Here is a 14041-nt window from a genome sequence, read left to right on the forward strand (position 1 = left end):
CAGGCCTGGAAACAGCTCTCCCGCTCCCCAGGCCAGCAATGCCCCCATTATTCCAGACTGGAATGAGTTCCATGGTCCCGCACTGCAGAGAGGCAGAGATTGCAGAGAGAGGGACTGACTCGCGGAGCAAGATCTCCATTGTTTTCTCTAACAATAACTGTTTCTGTAGAATATAATTACAATGGACTTCAAATACGGCATTATGTTCTTTTCTTCTGTATTACCAGAGGAAATGTTAACTAATTTCATTTCCTTCCGCTTTCAAAGGTTCAAAAATTGGACTTACCTATGTAGTGCATATGATGTTGCTACTATTTCAGTGCTGGGAGAAAAAAGTAAAGTCAGTTGAGTTTTTGAAAACTTGCTCTTTACAAATGAAACAGCATCCCCCACCCTGCTATGTTTTAGCCCTGTGGAAGCCCTGGTTTTAGTTTATGGGAAAATTTCTGCTTGTGAATTTCATTCTTTGTTTATTAGCCACCAAGTTTTAGCTAAAAAATGACTAAATAAAATAAAAGCACTCTTGTTAAATGCAGAGCAGCCCCTGCCAGCCAGGAATGAAACGGATCCATGTTTTCCTGGTTCATGGGTTGAAGCTCAACCACTGAGCCACACCGGCTGGGCAATAGATCCATGTTTTCTATGGAAACCTTTTGTCGACAGCAGTTCTGGATCACAACTCTGCTTGAGAAGTGGCCAGTTGTTTGAAGAAATTGTTTTCCAAGAAGCCATTCTTGTAAATAAGAATGTCTCCATTTGGATAATCCCAACTTGGAATCACACAGATTCAGGCTGACAAATCCACAGGACCTTAAAGTAAGTGGGTCGACCCACTTTTTCAAAATTCCTTTTTCCTCCTTTACCTCTAAAGTCTACAACATTGAGGGAGGGGAAAGCCAGATGAGTGCAAAGAATTCAAAACCTGAAAATTAGGAGGTTCGATTCACACATGCAGCACATTCAACTGATCCCAAATGGCTTGGCTTTTCCAGCCTAAATCAGCACAAATAATATTGTAACAGAATCCCAAGGGGAATAATAGTCCAGCCAAGACTATATTAGCTAATTAATTAATCAAGACTACAACTTAAAAAGTGATGTTAGACCTGGTAAAAACCTTAAAGAATTAGAATGCTTAAGGCCTAGAATGTTGCAGTTAATTTATTTTTCTGGTTAACATAAAATTCGTAGATGAGTCAGTTAATTTCAAAACCTGTTTCGTAGACACAGTCTATGCCATTGAAGAGCAGCTTGTCTGGTTAGAAAGTCAGACCTATACTGGGAAGCATGTGGGAAGGGAAAAGACAGAGCTGTGCATGGGAATATGAGGAGCATCGCGGAAGGAGAGGTGAAAGGAGGTGTGGGTTTCTGGAGGAGGCAGACCTGAGCGCAGGGGGAGGGCCTAGGGTAAGCCCCCCAGCAGGAGGCTTCTCCGGTTTAGTGTTGAGCCTGAGCAAAGACATTGAGGAGAGAGACTGTTTTAGATCTGGGAAACTGGAGGCCCAAAGCACTGAGAGAGTGGGCAGAAGTAAGGCTGGACAGGTGGGCCTTGCCTGCAAGCCGCCGAAAGGAGTTTCCACTCATCCCATGGATGATAGGGAACCATGGAAAAGTTTCAAGCTTAAGAATTATGAGGTAAGAGGCCCCTCTAGTTCCCTTAATAAACTCAAACCTCCAAGATTAGAAAGGGAGGGAGAATATTCACGGTAGGGAAGGGGCGACCCAGCCTTGCAGCCCTAATTGTAATCAACTAGGGAACTGGGGGGAGATAAGAGGTGTTGGGCGGGTGCTTAAATATGCTCTGAGGCTTGAGGGGTTGGTAGACACTGGAGTGACAAATGTGAGAAACTAAACGTATTTACAAAATAGCTGAAACCAGGAGAGTGTCTGAGATCGCTCACGCGGAATAAGGGCGGTGAGCTCAGGATTGAGTCTGTGTTCAACATTTACAAGGTGAAGTGAGAGGCAGGAATAAAGAAGACAGTGTCAGAGCCAGAATGCAGCGTGGGAGCCAAGGAAGCTGAGTTTCCTTTGTGTCAAATGCGGAGAGATCCAGAAAAGTAAGGAGTGGGAAGAGAGAGCCAGCCCGCAGGCCTGGAAGGACAAACGGAGTTGAGGACAGAGAGCAGAGGCAGCCTGCCCTGTGGAGAATCCGGCACTTAGGGGACTGGTAGGCTGGTAGGGCTGCCGTTCCAACACGACAGGCTCTCCCGGAGCGGCAGCTGTTCAGCGGCGTGGCTGATCACCCCTGACGCCGGAGCCTGTGCCCTTGCCCGGCTATTACACGCACAGACGGGCTGGAAACGTGGCATACTCGGTGAAATGCAGTGTAGGAGGCCGGGCGGGAAGCATCCCCCGTGCCCACCGCAGTAACCTCCACAGGGGAGACACGGCCCGACGTAGTCCTTCGAATCCGTATGCAGTGTCTGGGTTCCGGGAAAGCTGTGTGAAGGGTAAGAAACACACCTATTCTCTGTTTCTGAGCCCTGACTAATGACCACAGAGTCGGGCATGGTAAAGAGAATCGGAAGCAGTCAGAGAAACCAGTGTTTCCGCCTTCGCAGTTCAAGAGACATAACGTTTGTTTCTTTAGGGAGGAGCATATACATAGATGTTTGCTATATTGCCCTCTCTACTTTCATGTATTTTAATTCTTTTCCAAATGAAAAGCAGTGGCATTTTCAAATGACGATTACTGCAAGAAGCTGTTGCCCCGGCGGGGTAGCTTAGTTGGCTAGAGCATCACCCCAGTATGCCAAGGCTGCGGGTCCAACCCCAGTTAGGGCACACACGAGAGCCGACCAAAGCAAGCGTGAGTAAGCGGGACAGCAGATCGATGCCTCTCTCCCTTCCTCTCTCTAACAGTCAATCAGCAAAAATAAATAAATAAAATTCTAAAACAAGCTGTTTAGCCCAGAGTCAGTTTTTATATTGGAACTGATACCCACCCCAAACCATGTTTTTTGTTTGTTTGTTTTCTATTTCTTAAGAGAGACCAAGGACACGGAATGTTCCCTAACCACCATTTAAGGAATTCACTGTCCTTAGAATTGCTCAATCATGCTCAGCCCCATCTGACCATTCCAAGTAATCTAGCAAATCCCAGACCTTTAAATCCATGTTTCTATGTTTTACAGTCTCTCCCACTACCCCGCACCAGAATGTAACTCAGGAGGGCAAGACGTTTGCTTATCACTATGTCACATCCATCCAGCACAGTGCCTCGCACACCGTGTGCCCTTAATAAATATTTGTCGAATTAATGAATTCCCGGAACCCACAAGGACTGTCCCTGCTCCATGAAAACATAATTTGAAGGTCAGCCTTGCCCACCAGCTTTTGTACAGACGCGACACTTTCAGGCTCCTCTGGCTTTGGGGGCCAGGCCAGCCCCAGAAAAGCTTACTGCTGCTGTGCTACAGCAAAATAGTCAGATGCAAAGCTAACCCTGGAAAGATGCACTGTACCTACACCTCCTCCAGAACTTTCCAATACCAGGTTGGGCTGTTTTATATGCATGGGAAAAGCCCACAGCTGAAAGCTGTCTATCTCACTCACTGTTGTTCCTTTAGACTTCTTTTCCTAGCATGCCTGACCGAAGTCTTTTCTTTACACTCTGCTGAAGTTTGGTATGGAATATTTCAGAGTAGTTTCTAAATGACATTACAATGACCTTTCTTCTTATCTCACTTCTTTACCAAGATTCAGCTTTTTTCCCTACTGTTTACTTCCACTGGTGTTTACCATCTACTGTTTATTAGTCTTGTATTTCCTTATGGCCTATGTAACAAATATGAAATTTACCTCTGGGAGAAAAGAGTTATCTCACACACCAAGTCAGTGTACAGTGGACAAATAAAACAGGGCAAACTCCATTAGAACTTCTTCCCTAAAAATGAAAGTGAATTTTTAATTCCCTAAAAAAGAGTGTGAAGGGCAAAGAAGTAGGAGTTATCATCTGCTTGTCCCACACCCTCTTGTTTCAGGGTTTCACTCCTGACCCAAATCATCATCTCCCTACCCGGGGCCTAGGAAAGACCATCGCTTGGACACAAGGAATACAAGTAATCAGGGAGCCAATAAGACATTTCCACTCAAGGAACATGATGGTAAAAACCTGGGAAACGGACGGGCCACACTTCACCCCAGATATTTTTGCTCCCAGTCTAGGGTTCTCACCAGACCGTGCTGAATGAAGAAAGATGTCCCTTGTTTTCCTTAAGAAGAAGTCCAAGTTAGCCCCTACCTGCCTGGAAGATTGTTTGCAGCACTGCTTTCTCCTCATTGGAGAATCACTGTGATCTTACTCAGCTGCTCTTAGTATGGCAGGCTATTACATAGCACAGGTATTCCCTGTAACTAGGAACCTTAGCCCAAAAACTGAGGTATATCAGAATTGTTTCCGTTTCTATGACAGTGCCCAGGAGCTAAGCCATCCTAGACGACAAACTGGAGACTTAGGTGTTAGTTCTAATCTCCCATGATTCATTCTGGAATTTGCCGGTGTCAGAATCCTGCCTTTCAGCAAGATAATTCAGGAACCTTAGAGTTTGCCTAAAGCCATGTGTTCTCTTGGGAAGTGCCTTCTCAGACCTGTCTCAGAGCTAGTCCAGGCCATCAAAGCACACACCCTTCCCAGGCAACCATGGATGTCTGGTTACCTTTGAATAATCCAGACTTTGGTTTTTTCCTCTAGTCTTCTGAGCAGAGCAAGCGTGGGGCTCACAGTTGACACACCCATAGAGGACATGTAATGTCCTGGTCCTAGATGATAATGCACACTTATCGAGTGCTTGCTGTATATCAGACACTGTCCTGAGCAATTCACATACATTACCACTTTTAACCTTAACAACAACCCTACAAATAGGTACCAATAGCTCCATTTTACATGTGAGAAGACAGATGAAGTGACCTGTCCAGGGCAGTGGCTGCTCTAAGTGTTGGAGCCAGAACCCTTGGCCCACTCAGGGCCTGAATCCTTAACTACGGTGGTGCCCTGTGTCTTCTTCATACTCTGTCCCTTCTGCTTCTGGAGTGTTGAGAAAGGGAAAGGAGGCCTCAAACAGCTGAGGGCTCAGTTAAAGAGGAATGGAATAACCATCTCAAAGGAGTTTAAGCGGATTGAAAAGAAGTAAAAACTTCGCCCTGAGTGAAAGCTGCCAGGCGGCTGTCAAGGAGGAGCCCCTGCTGTCACCGAGCAGGCGAAGTCCCGAGCTTCAGCGGCTTGGCGTGACGGGAGAGTTCGTAATGGCCCCGAGCTCCGCGTGGGAATGCTGGAACTCAGCGTAGTGCCCAGGCATACTATGCATCGTCAGAAACCGCTGGCTAGCCTGGCAGTTTTAAACAGAGAAACAGGTTTCTAGAAAACCCTGGGCCAAAATGAAGTTTCTTTTTCTTCTGTTTTCTTCTCATCAGCCTTTGTGGGGAATGAGGTCTAGAAAGGGAGTCTCAGGTTCTGTGAATTCATAACAGACCAACAGCAAAACTATTGCTTTAATCCTTTCATCTGCCTCCCCTTGGAGATTTCCAAGGAGCCCGAGTGCACTCTGAGAAGTGTCCCCCTCTGGTCGTCTCCGTGGGCGGGGAGAGAGCCAGCGGCGGCCTTCTCCTTCCTCCCCGGCAGGGAGGGCGTGCTGAGAACCGCCTGGTGGCAGGGCTCCAGCAGTGCAGCTGTGCCCCGGTCCCCGCCGGGAGGGAGCCTCTGGGACAAAGCGGACCTGAGGACAGCTCTGTGCGGAGCTCCCCGCCCGTCTCAGCACGCCCACCAGCTGAAAGATTCCTGCCCTAGACTGCACAGAAGGCAAGAAGTAGCTTGCAAAGGGGAAGATGTGCAGCACAGTGCATAGGGAGTTAAACCTGTATTAACAATAACCCTGGGCTGTGGCGTGGAAAAGCTGGGCGGTGCTGGCGTTCCCCAGGCAGCAGTCTGAAAATGTTCGCTCCGTAGAGAGTCTTTCAACCGGCCGGTGGCTCTTTCCTGACAGTACCAGTGGCTGAGCTCCGGAAAAATAGCGAAAGCTATGATGGAATATGGTGAGTGCCAAGAGGCCCCCCCTCCACGACAGGATGGCTTTTCTTGTGTTTGGATTTGGGTTCGAAAAACAAACCAGCAGACCGTGATCGCTGACACAAATCCACACCTATACAGGTGAACACTTGCAATCCATCCTTGAAGTAAAAGGAAAAAACAAAACTGTTTGCCTCTTCTCTCCGTAACAGCGAGTGCTGTGGTAGGAAACTCTGTGACCCCTAAGAAATAGGCATGATGAGCGCGTGTTTCCCCCCAAGCTGATTTTATACTTTAACCTGGGAGCCTCTGTTACGTAGACCAGCAGAGTAACGACCGCGACTGGGCTGTGTGCGCGTGTGTGCGTGCACTGTGTGTGCTGTTTTCCCAAATCATTGCAGCATAACTTCTGCTTTGCTTTACCAGATTAAATCTCAACAGTGAGACATAATGTGTAAACTTCTTGTATGTCTGCTCTTTTCAGTTCTAGGGAAAATCCGAACTGCAGTGGGCAGTGCCCAACTTCTCATGGCCCAGAAATTCTACCAGTTCAGAGAACTGTGTGAAGAAAACCTGGTAGGTAACATTCCCCATCGCTACCATTTCCCTGCTAGTACCATGAGAACATGTGGTCAAGACTGGCCCAACTGAAAGAAAACTGATTTTGAACAGAGTCAAGGCCCATTGGACTCTCTCACCTGGAAAAGAGAGTTTTCTGATGAATCTTATTTCCTGTTTTTCTTAAAATTAAAAATACTTATTTCATACTTAAATAATCTCACCAAAAAAACCCCAATCAAGTTAAAACTCCATTTCCTGCTTGATGGTAACTGGAAATTTTCCATTTTCCTGGCTTTCCCGTGGTATCTCTGATTTCATTATTCTTCCCAAAATAGGGAGCAGCCTGATATTTCAAAAATAATGTTACAGAAAATCATTTTGGATGATGATTTTCTTTCTGAAATCACCATCAGTTTGTATATCCTACTCAGAGCTCTCTGTTTAATTCAGGAGCCAGAGGTGGAGGGCATCACAAAGTGTAGACTTGATCTCCCCGAGATAAATGAGTCCTTCTCGGACATACAAAAACAAAATAAAGCAAAGCAGAGATAGAAGCACCACTGCTAGCAACACTTTAAAAACTGACTGCAAAGTGCAGGGGCAAGCGCTCCCTCACTCACATATGCCTTTTAAAAAACTGCTCATATCTCTATGAGTGTCATTCCACAAGAATAGCTTTTATTGGCTAATTGTTGGTCAAGCTGGATCTAAAACAAAGATAATGAAAAGCAACTTGTTTATCTTGTTGAAAGTAAAAACACACTAATATGCAATATGATTGACCCAAACTATGATTTCAGAGTTTTAACCACATCTTCTTATTACAAGGACAAATACAGACTGAAAGGGATTTATCTAGACAGGACTCAGCCAAGAAAAAATAGAAAGCATGCAAAAATTAGTACTCTTCATTCCTCTTCACCAGGCTTTGCTTTTTCTTTTTAACATTTTTAATTTTTTGTAAGTATGGTTTTTTATTGAATTCCTGCTAATTTGTAAACTTCGTAATGTGTCACAGGTCTTGTTAACATGATTCTTTGTTCTTTAAATGTAAGACAGCTCACATAAAGCTAAACTTCGCAAAACGACTGCTAGATACACCTGGGGCCCAATATGTACACAGTACAGGGCACAGAGCATGCCTTTTAAAAGAATTATATAACAGACTGGTATATTACAAAGTAGAATACAAACATTGTGCAGATTTTGAAGATGAAATTGCAGACAAAATGTCTTGAAAATTTTTCAGACTTCCAGGAAAGGTTTCCCTTGCTAAAGCTGTCTTTTGATGTTTCCTAGTTCCTGATAGGCTCATATTCCTTGGCCACCAGAGGAACTTAGGTGGCACAGTGTGAGAAGCATGTTTGAGGTAGATGGAAGTGGGACTACACTGGGGGCCGAGGGCCACTGATGGTTGGTCAAGCCATGCCCCAGGAGGGAAGGTCAAGAGCACACTATGTGTCAGACCTCAAGGAGCAGATTGTGACATTATTTCTATGATGGTTTTATGGTTGAGGAAAATGGGCGTGGAAAGGCTAAGTAACTTGACCAGGGCCACGAGGTAAGGCTGAACCAAGATTCAAATCTCAGTCTCTTTGACCTCAATCCCAGTAAATCCACTCACTGCCCTACTTATCTCCTGGAATCTGAGCTGCACTGCTCAGCCTCGTGGAGGGACCTGGGGTTGATCGGTCAGCTCTACCTGCCTCCCCTGCAGCAGGAAGCACGGTGGTCTGGTGGTGGTATTGTTTAGTTCTACAAAGCTGCGTAAAGATGGCACTAAGATTAGTCACAACCGGACACATTACCTCAGACTAGACTCTCAGGCATAGAATGAATGAATGAGAGTTACTTTTTCCAATAAAATTAAGCCAAGGAACACAGCCCTCCTCATCTTTTCACACTCTCCACCATCTCTGACCTCTAAGTGGCCTGGTTCACACTAAGGCTAGTGCTGCAACTTCTTGTGCATGGGATGTCACATGACCCACTGATTCAGGACTGGCTGAGTGCCTGAGCTCTTTCTCACTGCTTCCTCATCCGTCCCCTTCATGAGATGGGGGCAAAGAAAGTCTTTGTGAGGAGGGAACAAATTGCCCATGATACAGAGTTAAATAACTCTTTGCCTATAGATCATTTCATGCACTGGTCCACTGAAACAACTTAGCCAATAGAACCTGACCTAAAAGACTTTAGTGAATTCCAGAATATGAGCAATTTAGTTTTTGGTTATCAGTAAGATAAGGAAATATATTGTGAGATCATAAAACTCCATTACCATGAGAGGTACCAAAGTATCTCCATGAGAGATACTTTGTCAAAACTAGTATCTGTCTTTTCTGAACCTAGATATTAAAAAACTTTTTTTAAATTTACTAAATCAAAATGCTACTCTTTTGAGCATTTTGCTCAAATTAATGAAGCTCTTTCATTAATTTAGGTATTATCAACACAGATTTAGTACTGAACCAAACACAAACTTTAGAATTTACTTCTTCCAATGAATTTCAGGACTATGGGAGTTTTAGAACTGTAAGTTTAGAAAAATATCTTTACTTGTATTTATTTTGGGTCCAGACAAATAATGCTACTCCATTCAAAGGGCTAAAAAGTTCTTTCCAACCTATTAATTTTGATGGTCACTGACCTTCCACTTTCTGAAATTCTGATATCATTTTTTATAAGGGTTGGTTTTAAAAGTATAAACTGACCTTAAGTTATTCTATGGCATGAGGTTTCACAGTCTATCCAATTGCCTGGAGGTAACCAAAACTGACCCCAGCAGTAAACACCTGACATATGGCACGTCCAACCAATCTAACCATGAATGCTTCAGCTACTGTTGCAGGTACTGATTGACAATGAGCAGGACACCTTCAATTACTTAGTTATGGTTTTTCTGCCTTAGACCATAATAATTTGTGGTTTGTACTTTCTAGTACTTGTCAGGGATATGCGGATGGAGGCAAAGAAAGTCAATCCTTAAAAACCAAAGAATGTTTTAATATTATCTAGCAAATGGGTTGCTATAGACTCTATGCATTTGTGTAGATATGTGTTCTCACATTTGCTATATCATGTTATGGTCAATTTAAAGTTCTGAATGGCAATTTCTGAATGATTTTGCCAAAGTACTCATATGATAAAACGACTTCTTATATTAATAACATCTTAATTGTTAAACAGATAGTACTTTGAAAATTCAATTATTTTATGACTGACTCACTGTCTGTTTACCTTAGTATTTCATTCCACATTAGTATTAAAACAAATCATATTTTAGATTACATACCTATTCTCTGAATAAGCTGGGTAGCTAAAAGTCAAATACTGACTCTGATATACTGTATTTTTTTTCCAAAGATGGTATTTTCATTTAAATACAGTATTTTACATGCATCTTGTTGTACATCATATATTCTGGATTTTCAAATATTCACTCTTCCCCCATGCTGTGTTGATAGATGTCGTATTACAAAAGACGAGTTTTACAACCTTGGTATTTGAGAATCACTGACTCAAACAGATGTATGTATAAAATTACCATTTGCAGTGGACTCTAAAAAAACCAAAACAGTCAAGCTCATAGAAACAGAATGAAGAGTGGGTGCTAGGGGCTGAGGGGTGGAAGAAATAGGGAGAAGCTGGTAAAAGGGTACAACTTTTAGTTAGGAGATGAATATGGTCTGAGGATCTAACGTATCACATGTTGATTGTAGTTGATAGCACTGCACTGTATAACTGAAATTTGCTAAGGGAGTAGAACTTAATGTTCTCACCACAAATTTTTTTAAAAGCTAAATACGTGAGGTAATGGATCTGTTAATTAACTCGATGGAGGGAATTCTTTCACAGTGTATATCAAATTATCATATTTGTTTACTTTAAATGTCTTAGGATTATTATTTGTCAATTATACCTCAGTAAAGCTGAAAAATATACATATGTATTTTTAAAAATAAAATTACCATTTGTAAATTACCATAAAATTACCACTTTCATCTGCAAACCAAAAGGAACTCATCCTCCTTACGCTGTCTGAAGTATTTGAAAACGCCGCTTTGGCCCTGTGCTTGTTGCCATGGACTGCCTCTAAAGCATGACTGTTCTTCTTTCTCTTGTACAGAACCCTAATGCTCATCCAAGGCCCACCTCCCAGGATTTGGCGGGGTTCTGGGACATGCTGCAATTGTCCATAGAAAATATTAGTATGAAATTTGATGAACTCCATCAGTTAAAGGCCAATAATTGGAAACAGATGGATCCTCTTGACAAGAAGGTAGAACAATGTAGATTTTGTATGGTTCATTTAAAAACCTGCACAAACATTGGACAGTCTAAATAGGCTTCTGCATTCAGTCTTGCTGTTTACAATGTGAAATGGAGCTGATATCATATTAATTTCATTGTAATGACAATGTTTACATAGTAATCATTTGGGATATTATCTGTAATATGTTTCAGGCATATTTTTTAAGAAAAACCTGTCTTTGTGAATTGGAAAATGGGAATGTGGCTTTTTTTGTTAATTAAACTTTAAGTTAAACCATTTTAGTCACTGGAAGGAACTGCCTCCACTTTGCTTTTTAAACTAAAATAAATGACATATTCAGTGCATGATTACATAGAGCAAGAGTTCAACTTCCTTATACCCCTAGGATGTGTTTCTGAGAAAAATAAGAAGCCCTGAAAGCTAACTGACTTTGATAATCATTTCATAAGTATAGTAATAAAGAAACCACTGTTGTTCAAGTCTAAAAAATATACACACCATCAAGTTTCACAGTAATCAAAAACGTCGGGATTTTTTTCCTTTTAAAAGAGTTTTACTTTTGGTCAGTTTGCCTTGGGAAATATTGCTCATTGGGTTCCTCATGCAACCGTTTAGAAATAAAGACTCAATTTTTTTTTACTTTAATTAACAAACTGCAATTTTCACATTGGACTATGGTGGTTCCACCAGGCTCACACAGGTATACAATGTCCACCTCCCCAGGCTGGGCTGTCATGCACAACTTTTTTAACACTTTGCTTTCCTATGGCTTGATGTCAAATAGTTCCAAGAGATTCAACTACAAAAATTACTCACGGCTATTCCCCTGAAACATTGGTGGCCCTGCCCTTTACAGGAGGTAGATCTCCTCACCTACCTCCTTACCTAATAGCAATCCAACCCATCATATTATCAGGGTTCTTGGGGTCAGTGGGCTCCCAGGAGAAATCCAGTCCCAAAAGACAGTACATAGTAGACAGGAGAGCGACACTATCATCACTGTTCCTTATTTCCAATTCTGTCATGGTCAACCTGAGAGTTTTAGCATTAAGCATCAAAGTACCATTGATTTACGTGTGGACTCTCGCTTGGGAAGCCAAACATTTGCACTTAACCTAGCTTGTTTTTTAAATGTGTGTTTAAAATTGTCTGCTAGAGAAGCTTTTGAATTGGTCTTATTTTTTAAAAACACTACAGATGTACAGACGCATCATGGTAATTTAGTTTCTGGAGCTGATCTATCTAATTTCCTTTTTATTGATTTTTTTAAAAAATTATTGTTAAAAAAGAAAACACAAGAGTAGGAAAATGTGACTAAAATTATCAATATTCATACCTTTAAAATTACCCACCAAGTTACTCAGCAATGAAGATTTAAAATGTCCAAAAGGAGTGATGCTAAGAATTGGTATATGTAACCTGTTGACATTCATACTTAATCATTAGTTAACTTGATTTCTAAATCTTTATACATTTTGTCCATGATCAGAGCTTTTCATCACCCCATTAAATTTAGGGGGGAAACATGAACGAGCACAACCAGAGTAGGCAGAATACTGTTTGGATGCTGTGCTTCCTTTTTCTGTCTGGACCACACAGACTCTCCCTTAAACTGCCTGAGGGCAGCTCCAATGTAATGAGTTTAACTGGGCACTTTGCCCACACCAGCAGAGAAACTGCTGTGATGAGCAGAGTGTTAAGGCACAAGGAGTGAGTGCCCGTTGAAGAACCTTAGAATCCATATTTTAAGATACTTTTCATATTTATGAGACATTTCACATTTATTTATGAGGACTGAGGGTGTTTTATTAAAACTGAAAACATTCACATGGACCATTTCACAGCCTGACAGTTTATCACCCTTTTCGTAAAAACCCTTTCTGGTCTAGGTCTCCTTCTTTCCCACTCCTTTTTTTCCTGCCGAAGTCATGAATGGCTTTTGTGTTTGCAATGGCATTTTAAAATGTCTAACTATTTTATCGTTTGCTGTTGCTAAGGCCGATGAACTCTTCCAGTCCTGTGTGAAGTTTTCACGGCACAGTCTGTCCCTGTGGTTGCAGTGGCCGCTGGGCCACAGTTCACTCTGAGGCCCCTGAGTGGCATCCCAGTAGGATGTTTTAGGAGCCATTTGGGAACCGATTCCAAGCCAGTGGTGGGAATTATCAGTGTCTTCCCTCCAGCGTGACCCTGGAAGGTTTACTGCTGTGTGTTTGTGTGTGGTGTGCAAACGGGTGTGACTCACTGTGGCATCTACAAAGCTAAAGAACACAGTCTTATCATCTCTTCTTCTTCATTTGGCTGCTCAGGTTTGGGTGGGCCCGGGAGAGGGCGGTGATGGTTTTACACTCTGAGCCCGGCTCACACCAGCTGCCTTGCCTCCTCAGAGGAGGTGCAGAGCTCTCAGCTGCCGCCGCAGGGAGAGCCTGGAGCCTCCAGGGAGAGCCACTCTAAATGCGCGGGGGGCTCAGCCCTTCAGCAGGGGGCGTTTTAAAGACCCACAGCCTTTCCTCGGAGAGACCTAGTTCTGCAGCCCAGCCTTACCCTTGGCCTTAAGCTTACCGGTATTTTTTTTCCCCCTCTGCATCTTTTGAATACCCAAGCCAGAATAATAAAGAAAAATGTTATAGACAGTGTGCAGATCAGAACTAACCACCCTTAGGCTTAAAAAAAAAAAAAAAAAAAGTGTGTTCTAACTACTGACCTATCCCAGTTTCCCCCAAGCTTGCCCTGAGAAGCTGTGTAATGTCCTGAACCTTCTGCTTTGATCAGGAGAGAAGGGCCCCTCCTCCAGTGCCAAAGAAGCCGGCGAAGGGCCCCGCGCCGCTGATCCGGGAGCGCTCGCTGGAGAGCTCGCAGCGCCAGGAGGCCCGCAAGCGCCTGATGGCCGCCAAGCGCGCCGCGTCCGTCCGCCAGAGCTCGGCCACCGAGAGCGCCGAGAGCATCGAGATCTACATCCCCGAGGCGCAGACGCGGCTCTGAGCGCGCCCGCCCCGCCCGCCCCGCCCGCCCCGCCCCGCCCGGGGCCTCCGCGTCGCCGTGTAGTTGCCCATCTCGCAGCGTCCCCCCCCCGCCCGGCCCACTTTGCCCACGTTCTTCACCGAGCCCGCCACCTGTGCTGACGCGTCACCTGCCTCATCCGAGAGCCACCCCCTTTTCTTTTTTTGGCAAAACCAAACCCACCTGTGTAGAAATCGCCC

At 43.7% G+C, this 14041-nt stretch overlaps 1 protein-coding gene across 8 annotated transcripts in view; it reads left to right on the plus strand.

Moving 5' to 3' along the window:
* The window catches only part of DLGAP1 (DLG associated protein 1), a 587128-nt gene extending 573305 nt beyond the window's left edge, over window positions 1-13823 (plus strand). For 7 of the 8 annotated variants that reach the window (XM_087818968.1, XM_087818969.1, XM_087818971.1 and 4 more), the window contains 3 exons: window positions 6495-6586; window positions 10698-10850; window positions 13614-13823. In XM_087818968.1, the coding sequence (XP_087675094.1) occupies window positions 6495-6586; window positions 10698-10850; window positions 13614-13823 (455 nt within the window). Of the gene's footprint in view, window positions 1-6494; window positions 6587-10697; window positions 11189-13613 lie in introns of those variants that run through there. The other variant, XM_087818975.1, reaches the window with a different exon arrangement.
* The last annotated feature ends 218 nt before the right edge of the window (window positions 13824-14041 follow it).

This window comes from Miniopterus natalensis, chromosome 7 (genome assembly GCF_054644295.1).
Source record: "Miniopterus natalensis isolate mMinNat1 chromosome 7, mMinNat1.hap1, whole genome shotgun sequence".
Lineage (NCBI taxonomy): Eukaryota > Metazoa > Chordata > Mammalia > Chiroptera > Miniopteridae > Miniopterus > Miniopterus natalensis.